Raw genomic sequence first — 16338 nt, 5'->3', positions numbered from 1 at the left:
GAACTCTTTCTTTCCTAGTCCGTAAACGGCGGTACCTATTCAAGCACGTCCGCTTCGGCCCGAGATTTTGCCGTCGGAGTTTCTAAATCGGAACTTCCAACTGAGCCCGCCTCACCGCCCGCAGGAGAGCTACTCGTAGGTTAACTTACTACTTACTACTGCCCGCCGTTCAGTCGCAAATAACTGTTCGTCTACATGGAGACTCGGATCAAGTGTCTGAAAGACGTCGAGACGGATCGGATCCATGGATCTCCTGCTCAGTGATACATGGGTGTGTACCATTCCGCGTGCGTCCTGCTGCCGTAAGATTTACTGATGTGTTGCGTTGAGAGTACGAGTGCAGCTTTCAAGACTTCGGCTACTGCTTCCCTAAGTTCTCCTAAATTCCTGGCTCACCCGAGGAATCAAAGAAAGTCACTGGTATCTCCGTTCTATCCGACATGGGTTTACACGATGCGAAGACGATCATCAACTTGATCTTGCACTGGTCAGAGAGTCCCCAGAATTCTTCTCGGCGGCACACGCGACCGGCCCGAGGCCTAGACCCGTGGATGCAGCTTCACCATCAGTGGCTTTTTCTCCCACAGCGAGAACACCTTCTGCTTATCCCAATCCATCGACTCTGGCGCTAGTGACAAGTCGAAATGGTACAGCACCTTCGCCAAAATAGTTCGCATCTCGTGATAGGCCAAACTATTACAGATGTCAGCTATCGTGCTACAGACACTGCCGAGTATTCTAAGCTAGCGACAATACGTACTTCTTGCCCAAACAGTTGCGTGGTCCATAGGAGAATGGTTGGAAGGCAGCCTTATTGTCGTTGGCGAATTCCGGATCATCAGTCCATCGTTCCGGGATGAACTCGTTCGGTCGCCTGAAGTTTTCCGAGCTACGGTATGTCGCCCAGTGGTGCACGGAGAGTGAAATCTGCAGCCTGGTAAGCTTGTGCTCATATAGACAAGGAGCCGGAAGGGGTTACTTGCGTTTCCTGGGATAAATTCTCCACACACCGTCATCCCTCCCTCTGGCACCCGGCGAGCGGCGCCAACAGGCACGGGTGGATAAACCCGCAATCCCTCCTCGATGCATGCGTTCAAATACTTCAAATGCGCGAGCCGAGTCATCTCGATCTCTTCGTCTTTGAATGCCTCCCGAATCTCCTGCGTGATCTTTCGCATCTTCTCTGGGTGCCTCAGCAAATGATACGTAAGGCCGCTTAGCGCGGTGGCGGTCGTCTCTGTCCCAGCCACCATGAACAGTTGAGAGTTGGAGTACATCTCGTCGCGGCTGAGCTGCAGGGACTCCTTCTGCTCCATCACGAGTCCCCAGATATCCGGCTTGTCGAGGGTTTGATTGACTCGCCAATCAACCCGTGCTTTGCAGGCTTTGTAGTGCGCCCGGGCCTTTTCCCGCAGGGAGCGAGGAACAACAAGAGCCATAATCGCAGTGAGCCAGGAGTAGTAACGGCTCACGCGCAGGAGGCAGAGCACCTTCACACTGGCGAAAATTCCGCCCACCCACTCCATATACCCAGTGCCTTTGAGCAGGTTCAACGGATCTCCAAAGGTCAGATCTCCCATGATATCGAAGGTGGTCAGATTATACATGCGGACCATCTCAACATTGGCCTCCGGGTTTTCCCGGGCACTCTCCTGCAGCTGGTCGACAAGCATATCCGCGTACTGTGCGATCAGGGGCTGTTGCTTTCGGAGCGCTTTGTCCGAAAATGCATGGGAAAAATTCCGCCTGAAGCGCGAGTGATCGTGCGCATTGGCACGGATGATATCCGGCGCGCCATAAGGGGTCGGGCCGTAAAAGCGGCGGTCCTTTTCGGTGCTTCTTCTACCGCCACTAGCATGACCATAAATGTCCCGCCAGGCCTGCGCCGAAGTGAAGCTCAGCTCATCTGGAGAGAACCGGACAGCGTCACCGTAGGTACGGTGCAGGCTCTGTAACCAGAGCACATGGTCACCCTTCGCAGTGTGGTATGCGGAAAGCAAGTAGGTGACCGCAGCCAATCTAGGGCCCGGAAACCTTCTCAGAGGGCTGAACAGGAGTTCGTAGCAGCCGTTGATCACCCCCGCCAGGAGGATCTAGATCGGACCATACAGCATCAGTAATCCATCGCAAAATGCATCGTCAACGATCGTTACTCACCACTCCGATCGCAAGGAGAAGATGATGATGCTCATAAACAACATGTAGCAGGCCGTAAGCAGCCATTGCTAGCCAAGTTCTCGGTCGTCACAAAAGCAGTTTATATCAAATGCGTCCACGCGTTCAGGCGGCACTAGCTTCCAGATCAAATATCAGAGACTACAACATGTTGCACAGATACACTGCACTCGGACTGATATTTATAACTTGAAGGCGCTCGTACGTTCACTCTCCCCGCCACTACAATCGCAACCGGAACACAGATGCCTATCAATGCCTGCATAACGCTCGCTTATGCTGCGAAACTCCTGAATTAGCCGTTTATCTCCCTGGCCGAGTATCTTGCCCCCACGCTGCATTTCCATCGCAAGCGACCGTCAACTGCCAACCAACAAGATGTAGGTAGGCACCTTTGTGCCGAAAGCCGTTTCGCAACAGGGATGTGCTATCACAAAGGGCCTCATATGACGCATTCTATTTGATGCCTTGATCCTCGTTGACGAGAGCTCTGCAGCAATTGTTTCCTTGCCGAGCGGGGAAGTTGATGAAGTGTGGAGGTGCAAAAGAGGGGAACCCTGGTTAGTGCAGACGACAGTCGTCGAAGCTAGGCCCACCTCACCGAGTGGTGTCTTCACGACTGAATAATACGTCTAGCTTTACAAACCAATATCCTCCAGAATCCTGTCAGATCGAATGTTAGCAACCTCTCCACCATCTAGATGCAGCATGCGGCGGAAACTCTATCTACTTGCCTCCTCATTGACAAGCGCGAAGGATCCGCGGCTGAGGGGATCATAGATTCCTCAACGATGTCAGGACTAGGCGGGGCATGGATGGTGTGACACAAATGGCTTCCACATGAAGTGTCATGCATTGGTCTGTGCCGGCTATCCTGGTTTGTGCACGGATGCTAGTTGACTTGCAGCCCTTCATAGTTTATGTCGTCCGTCCTCTTAATTATGACCATCCAGGTGTGCATTACCGGAACTTGTGTTCTGGCCATTATTCTCTGCGTCATTTTTGCAGCCTGTCGTCACGAGGATGCTGAGCAGAATATCCGTCCCTGACAAATCGCGACATGCGGCAGGCTCGTGTGCTTCGTGAGTGTCAATCAACTTCTCTTCGCGAGCGGCCTAGAATACTTATCTGTATTCCTCATTATGCCGAAGCCTCAGGACGTTAACGGAAAACCATTGGCAGCAATCGAGAATACTCTCCACGTCAGAACCTGACTGACCGTCTGCATGAATGAAAGGAGCTTAAAGATCATGGCGCTCAAGCGGCACTGGTCACAGGGGTCGTGGTCGGCGTTTTCTATGTTTCTTTTGGCCGAATATATGCCACGCTCTCTTCGGGTATCGTTCACACGGTCTCCTCTCTGCCGCTCTGGGGTTGGTGAGCTTTACCAAGCTTGCTTGGGGCTATGAATCAAAGGTAAGCACTATCCCCCCGAGTCTTAACATACCGACACAACGCATCATTGAGCATTAGACGGCCAAGGCGAAGAGTTGTGGCTGGCCGCCTAGATGGCTCTAGGGTTAACCGTACCCGCCAAGAACGCAGGCCAACCGACGACAGGCACCAGACATGTAGATTCGCTAGCCACGAAGTATAAAGGCTGCAAACATGAAGCTGGTCACTTGCTTGCACTTGCTTGCCTGATTCTTTTAGTTGAACTTTTACCTTTCTGTCTGCTTTACCTGTCTGAACTCAGCACTTTCTTGCTTTTTTTACTTGATGTTTGATCTAGTCGATGATGTTATTGACTCACCCAGTCTGCGTCACATGTCGGAACCATGCCGACCTTATCACGTTTCTTTCATCCTGTGTCTCTTCCCTTCGGTCGGCAATGGACAGGTTGATCGCTGGATAAGCCGGTTTCACAGACGCGAAAACCTCCCCGTCAAGCCCGACTGTTTTGCGGAGTTGCAAGCGTTCCTTTCGGTCTGGTCCGGGTATCATGGAGGGTTTAAGCGACATCACAGGTGACCCATTACTAGATTGCCCACAGACGGTATACGAGCAATTCGAATCAATAGCTCGTCGGCACCATGATCGACCAGCTCTCATTGAGATCAGCAAAGTAAAAGACCACGAACCTCCGCCGCAAGGATCGAGTCTTCGCCAATGGACGTATACGGAACTGCTGCGGGCTGTGTCAAGCTTTGTGCCCTGGTTTGAAAGCCACGGCATGGGGTCGGGCTCAATCCTCTTCGTCCTCTGCCACAATCGCGCAGAAAACATCATTGCCACATTGGCAGCGTATGCAGCGGGTTGGATTCATGTTCCTATCAATCCACACGAACTATCCAGCAGAGATGATGTGCAGTATATTATCGACACGGTTGTCAACTATTTTGATCCTGCCTCTATCGGTATTGTGGCTCAGGATCGTTCCGTCCGCCCGAACCTCGACCGGCTCAGATGGCCGGCCCCAACAGTCAAAGTGTCATTTCTCGATGATCAAGTACCATGGCTCTCCTTCAATCAGATGTCTACTCTTCGAAGCAAGGTAAAGAAGGCAGGGAAAGGAGAAGCGAGATCTGTGCTCTTCACCAGCGGAACAGCATCCCGCCCTAAAGGCTGTCCCTTGAGGATGACGGCATACATTCACGTCTTGGTTAATTCGCTCGGCATTGGGAACCTCAAACCTGGCGACAAGCTGCTCTCGACTGCCCCAAGCTATCATGCCTTTGGGCTTCTTTGCACTATCCTTCCTCTGGTTCAAGGGGCATGCGTCGTTTTTGCTGGAAACACTTTCGATCCCTTATTGACTATTGACACAATCCAGCATCAAGAATGCACACACTTGTGTTTAGTTCCCACCATGCTGCACGGCCTCGAGCAGGTCCATTCTACTTTCAATTCTTCCAGGCTACGTGCGGTCCTATTCGCAGGAATGGTCCTCAGCCCCGATGCTCTCCGCCGCTGCTTGGAGCTTTTCGGGAACATAACAGTCGAGAACCTGTACGGGATGAGCGAAGGGGTTGTGGCTACCACCGGTCCCGTGGGGGATGTAAGTCGCATCTCGCATGGTCAAGATGTGGCAGTCGGGAGACCTGGCATGGGGGCGCGGATTCGTATTTGTGACCCTGGTCAGCGATCTCCTCTTGCAGTGGGACTGCCAGGTCAATTACACTACGCTGGGAGTTCTTTGATTCAGCACTATCTCGGGGCATCCGACGACGATTTTCATGATGAGCCAGACGATCTGCGCTGGTTCAACACGGGTGATCAGGCATTTGTCGGGACGGATGGTCTAATTTATCTGATCGGGAGGTACAAAGATTTGATCATTCGTGGCGGAGAGAATCTATCTCCGGCTAGGATTGAAGGCGTCTTGGCTGAGGTTTCGGAGCTGCGTTCGTTGAACACACAGATCGTGGTCGGTGGAGAACCGATTGCTGGGGAAGTTCCGGTGGCTGTCGTTGCCGTGGCTCCTAGTGCCAAGCAAGTCAGCTTGATCCAGAGCACAGTGCGCTCTACACTTGGGGTGATCCATGTCCCCACAGCTGTGGTTTCGCTTCAGGATCTGGGCATTGACGACTTTCCACGAACGGCTGCAGGGAAGATACGAAAATCTAATTTGTGCGCTCTCTATCGCTTATTCGAAGAGCGCCAAGCCCAGCATGGCGTTGGCATGATCGACCAACCGGTTGATGTCACCGAGGCAGTGACAGGGGTGTGGGCGCGCACTCTCGGCAGCAAGACATCCGAGATCTATGTGGACGCTCCTTTGTCGAACTTCGCGGATAGTATCTTGCAGCTCACCACGCGGCACCAAATCGAAAAGGCTACCGGACGGTGTGTGGCTCTGCCTGAGTGGCTTCAAGCGACTAGCATTAAGGAGCAGGCATCTCTTCTCGCCAGCAGTGATGTCGCTTCCCACACCAATGGCGATAGTAAGGATCTCGATAAAGACCGGCAAGTTCCAGATATCGATTCCGCGGTCTACGCTACACTTATGCAAAGAGCTTTCGAGCGGACCAGACTAGCCGTGGAGAATGTCCTGGGTAAAGACGGACTGTCTTGGGAGGATGTGACAGAAGTCATCCCATGCAGAGATGCTGTACAGGTCGCATGCAAGTCTCGCTTGATCGACAGTGCCAGTATTCGGACATGTATGTTGTGCAACGGAGCTACAGCTGAGGTTAGTACGACACTTTCTTCAGTCTTTATCTTGTCTAACGTGCGACCTTGGTAGAGCGCTCGACATGCTCTCGTTACCGCACTAGCAGAGCATCCCATCTTGCTATCCTACCTCGTGGTCGATGACAAACACCTTGATGCTCAGCTCGGGCTATATGTGGTGCTTCGTCAAACCCCTGAAATTTTTGATCGGTGCATCCACAGTGACCTAGTCGTCGACAGCATCGAAGAACTCACCAGGATAACCACCGAACAACCGTTCCGAATGCCTGCTGTCCTTCCAGGTCCCAATTTCGGTGCCCTGATCGTTTCCGTCCGGGAGACACAATCCGCCGCCATCATTACAAATATCGCCCACACCGTAGTCGACAAAACAAACCACGGCCTGTTCAACCGCGATTTGGACAGCGCCCTCGGCGGCGGCGAGATTTCCATCGACGCGCACCTCTCCTTCAAGACCTGGGCGGACACTCAATACAAACAGCGCATGTCCCCGAAAGCCACCGAGGCGGTCAACTTCTACGTCGACTATCTCCAAGGCCTGAAGAAGCATTACCACGCCCTCTGGCCCATCCACACCCCAGAGATCAACCTCCCGCCGCACCGACTCCACAAAGCCGGAGAAACCATCGTCTTCGCCGCCACCTCAATCGCCCGTCTCCGCCAGCAGCAGCCTCGTCTCACCGCACCGATCCTCGTCAAAGCCGCCTTGATCCTCCTAATCCTCTCTCGCACAAACCACACCCACGCCCTCTTCGTCGGCATGGAAGCCGCCCGCTCCGAGTACGCTTTCCCGGACCCCGGCGCTCCCGCCCTGCCCTCCGACGCGGCCGACGTCGCCGGCCCGACCTTCAATTGGTCCTTCAATCTCGTGGTCTTCCGCCCGGATGAAACTGTTCTCGACTTCCTCACGCGCGTCTACCGCGAGCAGCTCGAGCAGACGAAACATGCAAACGTCCCTTGGCATCGCGTGTTCGAGGGACTGGATCTTTCGGCAGATGAGATCTTGGCCAAGGTTACCAATGCATGTGTGTTTAACTGGATGCCGGGGCTGGGGCCGGACATGCTGGGGGCGAATCCGTATACGAATCTTAAGCCGCTGGTGTTTCATGTTCGACCCAAGGTGGGCCTGGTGTTGAATGCGGGGCAGGGGGGCCCGGATGGGAGTCAGTTGGTGTTGATGACGGAGGGGGCGATGGGGAATGGGCCGGCGGTTTGGGGGGTGAGGGTGTTGGAGGAGATGAAGCGGATTGTGCTTTGGGTGTCTGAGGAAGGGAATCTGGGGAGGCCGGTGGGGGAGTTTGTGGAGGCGTTGGGGTGGGATTTGGCATCATAAGACTCATGTGATGGCTGATGAGGTTGATTGTAACGGGCCATGCAGAGAGGATAGTAAGAGGGCTTTGCAAGCTCTGTGCCTGGTCTGTTAGATCTTAGGCTGCTGGAAATATGATATTATCTTGGTGCAGCTCACGGGTTTCTGCGGCTCAAGCAGCGAGTATACTCTTCCCAGACAAGACATCATGTTCACTCACTCTTCTCGTATACTCAAGCACAAGCGTGCAATGGCCCGGGAGTCATACAACCGAAACACCAGGGGACCTCTTCGCGTCGAGATCAACGTCGACACCGCTACTGAGGTATCATGACAGCGATCGATCGACCTTGGGTGAATGAGATGGGATTGTATCAGGTCTTTCAGTGTAAGCGACATCCGTAGGCCGCAGGTTAATGGCACGGACCGTTGAATTTGGGCGATGGCTGGTGAATCCCTACAGCTAGGTGGATTCACATTCAGGGGATGGGACAATAGATTGTATTGCAAGTTAATCGAGCCCTTATTGAATGTAACGTTTGTGAATCACATTGTAGCCACCAGAAATCGAGTAGTCAAGCCGACAACCTAGTCAACTTCGATCTTCTCTCAACCTTTGAACAACCAGTACAATACAACATAGCCTCCCGAAAAGCTTGGAGATAATATATCCCAAGCTATCTAGGTTCAACTATCCTGTTTCCTGCTTTGTTCCACTCCTTAGATTTCCAGATCAAGCGTCCAGGAATGGCACCCCAGGAAATCAACGACAAACCTCAACGGAAACGATAAATACCTTCCCCACAAGACTCGCCATACGGCGATGGCAAACCATAGAGCCCAGAGGAACGCACGGCAATCCTGGCTTGTCGATTCGGTGATGAGATGAGTATCAGGAGGAAGAACCTCGACCCGGAGTACGGGGATAGCACGTTGCGTACGGTAACGAAATGGCGTTCGCATAGGTAAGTGCCTCGTAAATGGCACCTCAGGCCTCAGGACCCGCTCGAGGAAACTGATGCATACCGGTAGCAACTTTTACATTGATGGGTTTCCAGACGCACGCGGAGGTTCGGTCGGGACGCACGCTATACCAAGCCTACGACATCTTCGTCAATTCAAGGCACCCCCACGTAAAGCTCATCATGAGCAATGCCATTGCTCGCGAAAACGAACAGGATCTGCTCCGGTCTGAGCTGTTGATAATTTTGGCGGTGATGCATTCGCGGTTGCGGGTCGAAACGATGTTAGAACACGTCGTATGCCAGTAAGTCTTTGCTCTCTGTTGAACTTGCATTATCATTCCGTTGACATATCCCTACTTGAATAGTTGCTTACGTGCCATGTTGAAGGTTCGTGCTTTCCGCATTCATGCCCCCATGCCGCGCCGGCTCTAAGATTGCGATGTACGCCGGGGGAAAGAGCCCAAGAGTATGCATGGTAATAGCTATGTTATGCTCGGAGTCTCTACGGCTTTTACCGACATACCGCGTCATCTTTCGCTATGACAGCGATTTTCGGACGCTGATGCATCAAGTGTATCACCGAGTTCCACTTGGCAGGAGCCAAGGGTCTATCAGTGCACCTGGACAGACGCCCGGGGATTTCATCGTGGTATAAACCAGGCAAGCTTCGCTCTGTCGAGGAGGATATCCCTCCTTGAATTTCCACGAAAAACACCCCAGCGCCGGGTCCAAGAGATTTGATGGAGTGCTTGATCACTAGTTGTCTGGCTCCAGACTACTCAACCTGTTCCTTAACATTTTGTTACGCTCTTCCTGCTCAAGTGTCTCCTTTTATCATTGTTCATCAAATACACGCTTTAAAGCTTCATTTCCTTACTTCTTTCGACGAAAAACCGAAGAGCTGACAGATTTCTGGATCCCAAGGCTATAGTGGGCCGGTTGCATGATCTTTCTTCCTCACGCTGCTTTGTTATTCATGTTAGATGCTGGTTGTGTTCGTGTACGTGCCAATGGATATCATTTCTCCAGTTGCTCGAGCCTTGAAACCGTGGGATTTCTTTGTCTTGATGGTGAGCTATCCCATTATACAGGTCTTCTCAAGTTTATTTGTCCGTGTCAAATCCAGGCCAGGTTTTGCCAAACGATGTACTGTACTTGTTGAATATTTTCGTGCTATCCTGATAGCCCGTATCTCCAGTGAGGCTTTTGTTCCTGGTTTCTTGAACTCAACGAAATCACAAATAGTAGCTTCACGCTCGGCACCGGTACAGTACAATGGATCAATCGTGACAAACAATATGTGACATTGTCCTCGGACCTATTCTACTACCACGGAAAACATGGTAAACACGAACCAAGAGCATAAGGTGCCATCTATACTTCGAAGGGTTGACTTAATCTCAAACCTAACATGGTCTTATGATCGTGGCACACACGACATGGTCGATGCTTGGTTTTTATTTTTCTAAAGATACGAAGGACGACTGTCCCAGCGGACTTGACAAAGACTAGACAAGACTCTCACACCCCGCCTTAGACGCGCGCCGATAGTGGAGCGGTTTATCATATACTCTCAACGGGGTGGTGGCATTTGCTCTGGTTAGGTACAGTACATTGTTTGCATCTCTCAGGACAGTGGGAGTCCACTTCTCTCGCATGATCAAATCTCCTCGACTTGATCCTCGGGTCCGTTCCGTCAAAGCACCAGTTTAACATTTTCCAAGATCCAGCCCGCCAAGGTAGCTGGGATCTCGGCCAGAGAGGTATTACCGTTTTCGTATCGCGTGTGGTTCTGGATATACGCAGCCGCTAAGAGCTTCCCGATTCAATTCGCCCATGGTACGGGATGAGATATACTGTACGAGCGAGCCGATGCATGGATACATCCAAAAATCGCCGTTGCCACAATCAATACGAGTAGTAAACATGTAGTAGTGGTGGGCGTTGTATATCTTCAGTCAAACACAACCTATACTGTGCATCTGCAGTCATCCAATCGCAGACACCTCCATGTTACGTGTCATTCTTTGACATGGAACTGATCCGATCTAGAATGTGACCGCCATATACCCTGACCTCGAGTTCGTTGCTAACATCACGAGCGTTCTTTGAACAAGCGGTTGAGTCTGAGAAATCTAGGATGGTGATTGGGTCCCGATACTTGAAGGTATTGCGTTGGTCTGGGGCACAGTCGGGATCTATGCCCCAATGGCCTTGACTCGCAGATTCACTCTTTCACAAACCGACCTGGTCCGTCAGATATCACAAAAACAATATAAATATCTGATTCTTTCCTCTCCCATTGAGAACCCTCCTCTGCCCCAAGGAGGAAGTCCAAGCTCCAACAGACCAAACCACTATCTCATCATGAAGATCTTCAACATCCTCACTCTTGCCAGCGGTAAGTACAACTCATCTCGCTGCTGGGATATTCTCTCACTGCTACTCCGCAGGGGCCGCCGCCATCCTGAACAACCAGGGCTGCCTGGAATGGTGCTCCGCCAATTTCGGCCTCCTCAGCCTGGCGACGTGCTACACGCCCTCAATCTTCGGCAACGGGCCCTGTTTCGAGTGCGGCCCCCGCAAGAGCATCCCAACCAAGAAGCTCTGCTCGAAGAAGTGCGTGGACCTGAACACCGACAACTACAACTGTGGCAAGTGTGGCAAGAAGGTAGGTCCTTCTTCACCTTTGGGGGGGGGGGGGGGGGTGTTCCACATCCTGACCTTTTTTCCCACCTCGAAATAGTGCAACTCAGGTTCTACCTGCGATAAGGGGATTTGCCGTCCGCAGGCAAACTGCCAGGCGAAGGACCGCTGTAGTCTTGACCCCCCTTGCCCTGACAAGACGTGTATCTGCCAGCCCGATGAGCGCGGCGGGGGCAAGGGGTACTGCAACAAGGGCGATTGGTGCGTCAATCTGAAGGACTGCCAGAGTATCAAGGACTGTCCCATCGAAGGCAGTGTGTGTTTGACCACGTGCTGCTCCGGCTCGGCCAAGTGCATGCCTCCCGATAAGCTGTGTGCGAAGACCGTGTCTCGTATCTTCAGGCCCCGTGAGGTTCTTGGGGGCGGGGATGTGGACGAGGTCTCCGCTGCGGCGGCGGCGTCGGGCGCTCATGACCGTTCCGAGGAGGGGCATGGGGTTTTCGCTCGCCAGGAGGGCGAGTTCAGTTCCCCGATTCGTCCTGGAGATGCAGTGTGAGCATACTTTTGTTTTGCTCCGCCGGAACGCCCATTATGGGGTCATGCTAAAAAACAAAATATGTACTTCTTTTTCTGGGATTTGTCTTTTTCCCATCGCCTTGCTGGTTGTTTCTGCTTTTCCAATGGCTGTATTCTGAAGGGTGTTCGAGGGTTGAACAACAAAAGCGTGGCAAGTCAGTTGGATCGTCGCTCATGAGTTGAATATGAAGTTGACTGTTCTGTGCACGCCTCTTCTCGTTAACCACCCGCCTCTCCAAGCATTGGCATCGCTGGGGACCCTGTTCTTCCGGTATCCAGGTAGCAGTAGGTTCATATGTAAGACAAATTCTTCTATCATGTTATAGCTATGAGTAGCCTACGGCCTTATCTCCGGCTGAAGGTATCATCATTCTTGTTCTGTGTTGAGGACTACTACATATAGCCTTACATACTAGGACTGTATTAAGCCGAAGCAAGATTTCGGACGCGCAAGCCCTCAAGCACCAAGTGGTCAGGGAAATTTGGGTACTGCAAAATATGACGAGTCGCTTGCCGTGCGCACGTCAGAAGCACATACCACCCGTTGTATCACGGCGTGATTCACTGTCCGATGATTGAATTGTTCAACCTATGAAGAAGCCTTACAATGCAGTACTTTGCGGGATATTGATCCAATGCGCGCAGTGGTGGTCTGTATATCTTCGCACCGTCGTCCACCCGCGCTCCAAAATGGCCATGTACAACAGAGGAACGCCCGTTCAAAGTACGGTTGTCGAGTCTCAAGCCCCGAAAGCTTGAAGACATTTGTGTCTCACGATAATCATAGTTCTGGGGCGATACTGTTGACAACGTCACGACACCATATACTCGAACCAAGATGACAAGCGTGTTTCTGTCGGCTTTCGGATTCCGACGTCCTTGTGTTGTCGGGGTATGACTTTGGCATTGAGATGAACAAAATCCAAGGTGGCATGATAACGATTTTCACTCTCATCTGCCCACACGGCGTCCCCCTGTCGCCCCGTTAGTCCGAGGCGGCAAATGACTTCGAGGCCTCGGGACCTGGGTTCCGTGTTCAGGGTATAAACCCCGACGGTGGCGGATATGACTACGGGCCAGGAGGCATGGCTATTCGAAGGACGACCTAGGTTGGTTTCATTATGTTCGACAGGAAAGCGCTCTCCGAAGCAGACTTGAAATACTGAAAATATAAATTCCATTGCTCATAAAAATTACATACAACCATTATTCACTTCCAGAGTGACTTTCATCATCAGAGGGTCTGAAACCCATGTACGGTACATTATAGGCTGGCTCAATGTCCCATTGGAACCGGTCTGTCCGCACTCTTCAACCTCTCCTCAATGATATCCTGCCGCTCCTTCCGCAGTTGCCTCGCATACTTGACGCCGAAGCCATGCTCGAAGACCTCCTGGACCTCCTCCAACAGCAGCCCAGATACCTCGGGGTAGAAGAAGTAGATCCAGACGTAGGCGATTCCGCAGATAGCCGCGTAGAAACCGAAGGCGCCGGAGGGGGTCATCGCCTTGGCCATGGAGAGGAACGTGCTGGACACGATCACGTTGCTACCCCAGTTGGAGCAGGTCATCCACATCGTGCCCATGGCACGGACCTCGAGGGCGAAGAAGTCGGTGCTCATCCACGCAGTGTTACCCACGGAGACGCCGTAGAAGATGACAAACCAGATGATGAAGACGAGCACGACGATCGCTGCGGGGCCTACTCCGCTGCCGATGGGCTGCATGGTCTCCATGTCTAGGGGAATGAAGTGGAAGGCGACGGCTACAGCCACCAGACCCACTGACATGCCCCAGACCGTGGAGAGAAGCAGTCGCCGGCGGCCCATCGTGTCGACAACAAACATGTTCACTCCCGTCATGATGAAGTTGGTGCCGGCGACGACGAGTCCAACCGCAGTGGAATTGTCAAAGCCGACCAGTGCAAAGAGGGTGGACGAGTAGTACATGAGTGCGTTGAAGCCGGACATCTGCGAGATCACCATCAGTCCGCAGGCGCTGATCAGCGCGCGCAGGTTGCGCGGGACCGTGTGCAGCTGCACGATCTTGGACCACCCGCTGCCGGTCTCAGCGAGCTCCCGCGCTTCGTCGCAGGCAATGCGGATGGAGTCTATTTGGGCATCAATCTGGGCTTCCGTAGCGGAGGTGCCGTAGACGCGGCGGAGGACCGCGCGCGACTCCTCAAATCGTTCGTGGTAGACCAGGTGACGGGGCGATTCGGGGCAGAACGGCATGAGCACAGCGAGGATGATGGCGGGCACGGCACCCAGGCCCACCATGTATCGCCAACCATGGTTGACATTGTTAAAGGCCGCACCGACGGCGTACGAGATCACTTGCCCACCGGTGATGGACATGTTGTTGAGTCCGATAAGGCGACCGCGGGCGCGCGCCGGAGCGATTTCTGCGATGTAGAGTGGGACGACCATCGCGGCGGACCCCACGCCCAGGCCAACAACTACCCGGCCAACCGCCATCTGTGCAATCGTGTACGCAGCGGCTTGTAGGACTGAGCCTACGACAAATAGAACGCAGCCGAGATAGATGGCCATTTTGCGGCCCCACTATTGACTTTTAGCGCTTACAAACTCCTGTATTTAGAGCACGGGAAGACCTACGCGGTCAGCAGTATTTCCTGCAAAGATGGCGCCAATGAACGCTCCGCCTGAGCAGAGTGATGTGATCATCTCTTGCTCAGAGCTGGTAGTAGGCCGACCGTTCAGGTCATCGTGAAGAACGACAAGTACCCCGGAGATGATACCAGTGTCGTAGCCGAAGAGCATACCAGCAATTGAAGCCGTGAATGCCACGAGCCACACAAACCAGGTGATTGGGATGTCGGCGACACTGGTTGCAAGCCCATTGGGATCTGTCCCTGGAGTGGATTCTGCAACCTCGATGTGCTTGGTGTCGAGCTTTGCATCGAGACTGTCTTTCGCGGTAGAATCCGCTTTGGTGCTGTAGGAGTCACTGTCTCGAGACATGATGGCAACTCGGCCAGGAGAACGGAGGAGAGAAATTTTGAGGAATTGAAAGACGAAGGCTATGGATCTAGAGAGAAGACCTTGATTCTCCTCGCCCATAGAGTTCTGCAGTGGGTATTTATGCCCCAGACCGTGAAGTCATTGGGGAACGGGCGCTATTGCCGTAATCGGCAGGCCGAGTCGATCTTGGCCCCAGTTCAATAGCCGTAAATGCGGGGGAATTGCACCGGTCTGGGGAATCACTGGCACTAACTTGGCTAAAGCCACCCATTGGGTAAGGATCAGCGCTCACTCCAGGCTGCAGTTGGTCAGTGACTGCATTGGCAACGTCTCATCAGACTAACCATCCCCGTATCACGGCTATCGCTGTCGGAGTCTTGTTGTCCTGCCCCCTATCTGGGCCCCGCTCAGTCGACGAGGCAATGACCTCATGGCTCCAATCTCTTCGCCGATAGAGATTCAACGAGTGCCAGCAATGTTGATTCAATGAAATCCTCGCTGTCTTTGCAAACTGAGGTGCCATAGAGTGCTCCTGACAGCGTGCAGGGCAGATTGGGTTACATCGGGGGTTCTAGGCCTTGGCCGGCCCGGTCGAGTTCATTCCGCCGCTCGGAATGTGTCCGAACTCATTGCATGCCTGGATTTCCACTTGGTGCAGGTTTGGACGAGAGGACATTTGAAATAAATAAGGAGGGTTATCTGTGTTATCTCCAAGCCCCTTGTCGAGCACTAGTTCGTGTTTCGGTAACGCGCTTTGCAGTCTTCGACGGGGTCCTATAGTCAATTTGAGCTGAACTCCAGGTTTCGTCGACTTTCAGTGACTGGTTATAAGTGCGGACGTGGTTCGCCCCACGTAATCATCTTGCAAGCTTGCAAGAAACATCCATCTTAGGAGGGCTCTCGCCCATTCGCTGGCCGATGGTATAATCTCCCGAATTATGTTCCTTTCCGACTTTCACCCAACGACAACTTGTTCTGCGCGGGAAAAGGCATTCGAGCCAGCCGACCATTGCAGAAAAGACTCCTCGCTGCAGACATCATGTTCCTTCCTGACCTGCTGCACAATCTCTTGCACATTGGCAGTATTGCGATAACCAATTGACTACAAATTTCCCGAATCCTGAGTTCGCATGCTGGGATTTGCCCGCCTCGCAGTTGCCAGGATTTGTCGTGCCGGTAATCCCGTTGATTGAAACCCGACCATCGTGCATTTGCCCCTGGAATGTCGGCAAATGTAGTCTTTGATTTGTCCGTGGCTGTCCGTCTGCATCGTAGTGGATCGAAAGGGGGCGATGCTCTGCATTGCGCTGCGAATCATGGAACGGTTGTTTGCATTGCCCCGATTTTGAAGAAGTCCGACGCACACGACAGCGTACGATTGGTGTGTAGACCTTTCGCATTGGTCTCGGGCAAAGCGACAACGGTTGCCGTGATCAAGCTCATTGATCGAGGTATGGTGACAGCCTCTGTACCCATTCTCTCAGTCCTCGCAAAAGCCCGTTCTGAGTCTTGGCCTATCGTAAATCGTTCATGTGACAATTAGAAGGGTA

General features: G+C 52.8%; 5 protein-coding genes across 5 annotated transcripts; 3 read left to right on the top strand and 2 right to left on the bottom strand.

The window, feature by feature from the left end:
* Positions 1-329: 329 nt before the first annotated feature.
* On the bottom strand, positions 330-2313 carry BO72DRAFT_477304 (cytochrome P450). Its single transcript, XM_040947435.1, has 4 exons — positions 2158-2313; positions 984-2093; positions 761-927; positions 330-693 (listed from the first exon to the last, which is right to left on the bottom strand). Exons 1-4 carry the CDS (start codon positions 2221-2223, stop codon positions 540-542), a joined length of 1497 nt encoding a protein of 498 aa, XP_040801393.1. The 5' UTR covers positions 2224-2313; the 3' UTR covers positions 330-539.
* A 1599-nt stretch (positions 2314-3912) lies between these two features.
* BO72DRAFT_104629 (class I adenylate-forming enzyme family protein) lies at positions 3913-7851 on the top strand. Its single transcript, XM_040938895.1, has 2 exons — positions 3913-6307; positions 6362-7851. The coding sequence occupies exons 1-2, from the start codon at positions 4118-4120 to the stop codon at positions 7640-7642; spliced, it is 3471 nt and encodes a 1156-aa protein (XP_040801392.1). The 5' UTR covers positions 3913-4117; the 3' UTR covers positions 7643-7851.
* Positions 7852-8503: 652 nt separating this feature from the next.
* Positions 8504-9015, top strand: BO72DRAFT_496052 (uncharacterized protein; the record flags this gene model as incomplete). Its single annotated transcript, XM_040948594.1, has 3 exons — positions 8504-8555; positions 8651-8885; positions 8949-9015. 3 exons carry the CDS (start codon positions 8504-8506, stop codon positions 9013-9015), a joined length of 354 nt encoding a protein of 117 aa, XP_040801391.1.
* A 1935-nt stretch (positions 9016-10950) lies between these two features.
* BO72DRAFT_485920 (uncharacterized protein) lies at positions 10951-11785 on the top strand (the record flags this gene model as incomplete). The annotated part of the gene is made up of 3 exons (XM_040947917.1): positions 10951-10984; positions 11037-11254; positions 11330-11785. 3 exons carry the CDS (start codon positions 10951-10953, stop codon positions 11783-11785), a joined length of 708 nt encoding a protein of 235 aa, XP_040801390.1.
* Positions 11786-13081: 1296 nt separating this feature from the next.
* BO72DRAFT_377611 (general substrate transporter) lies at positions 13082-14788 on the bottom strand (the record flags this gene model as incomplete). The annotated part of the gene is made up of 2 exons (XM_040941267.1): positions 13082-14368; positions 14423-14788. 2 exons carry the CDS (start codon positions 14786-14788, stop codon positions 13082-13084), a joined length of 1653 nt encoding a protein of 550 aa, XP_040801389.1.
* Between the last annotated feature and the right edge of the window lie 1550 nt (positions 14789-16338).

The sequence above is a fragment of the Aspergillus fijiensis genome (genome assembly GCF_003184825.1).
Source record: "Aspergillus fijiensis CBS 313.89 unplaced genomic scaffold BO72scaffold_22, whole genome shotgun sequence".
Classification (NCBI taxonomy): Eukaryota; Fungi; Ascomycota; class Eurotiomycetes; order Eurotiales; family Aspergillaceae; genus Aspergillus; species Aspergillus fijiensis.
The sequence above is the reverse complement of the archived record's forward strand: the minus strand, read 5'-3'. Positions and strand labels throughout refer to the sequence as shown.

Coding starts and splice junctions, on each gene's coding strand:
- BO72DRAFT_477304 (XM_040947435.1), bottom strand. CDS start 2,223: ATGGCTGCTTACGGCCTGCTACATGTTGTTTATGAGCATCATCATCTT. Junction 2,094..2,157: donor TTCTCCTTGCGATCGGAGTG/GTGAGTAACGAT, acceptor GGTCCGATCTAG/ATCCTCCTGGCGGGGGTGAT. Junction 928..983: donor GAGAATTTATCCCAGGAAAC/GCAAGTAACCCC, acceptor ACCAGGCTGCAG/ATTTCACTCTCCGTGCACCA.
- BO72DRAFT_104629 (XM_040938895.1), top strand. CDS start 4,118: ATGGAGGGTTTAAGCGACATCACAGGTGACCCATTACTAGATTGCCCA. Junction 6,308..6,361: donor GCAACGGAGCTACAGCTGAG/GTTAGTACGACA, acceptor CGACCTTGGTAG/AGCGCTCGACATGCTCTCGT.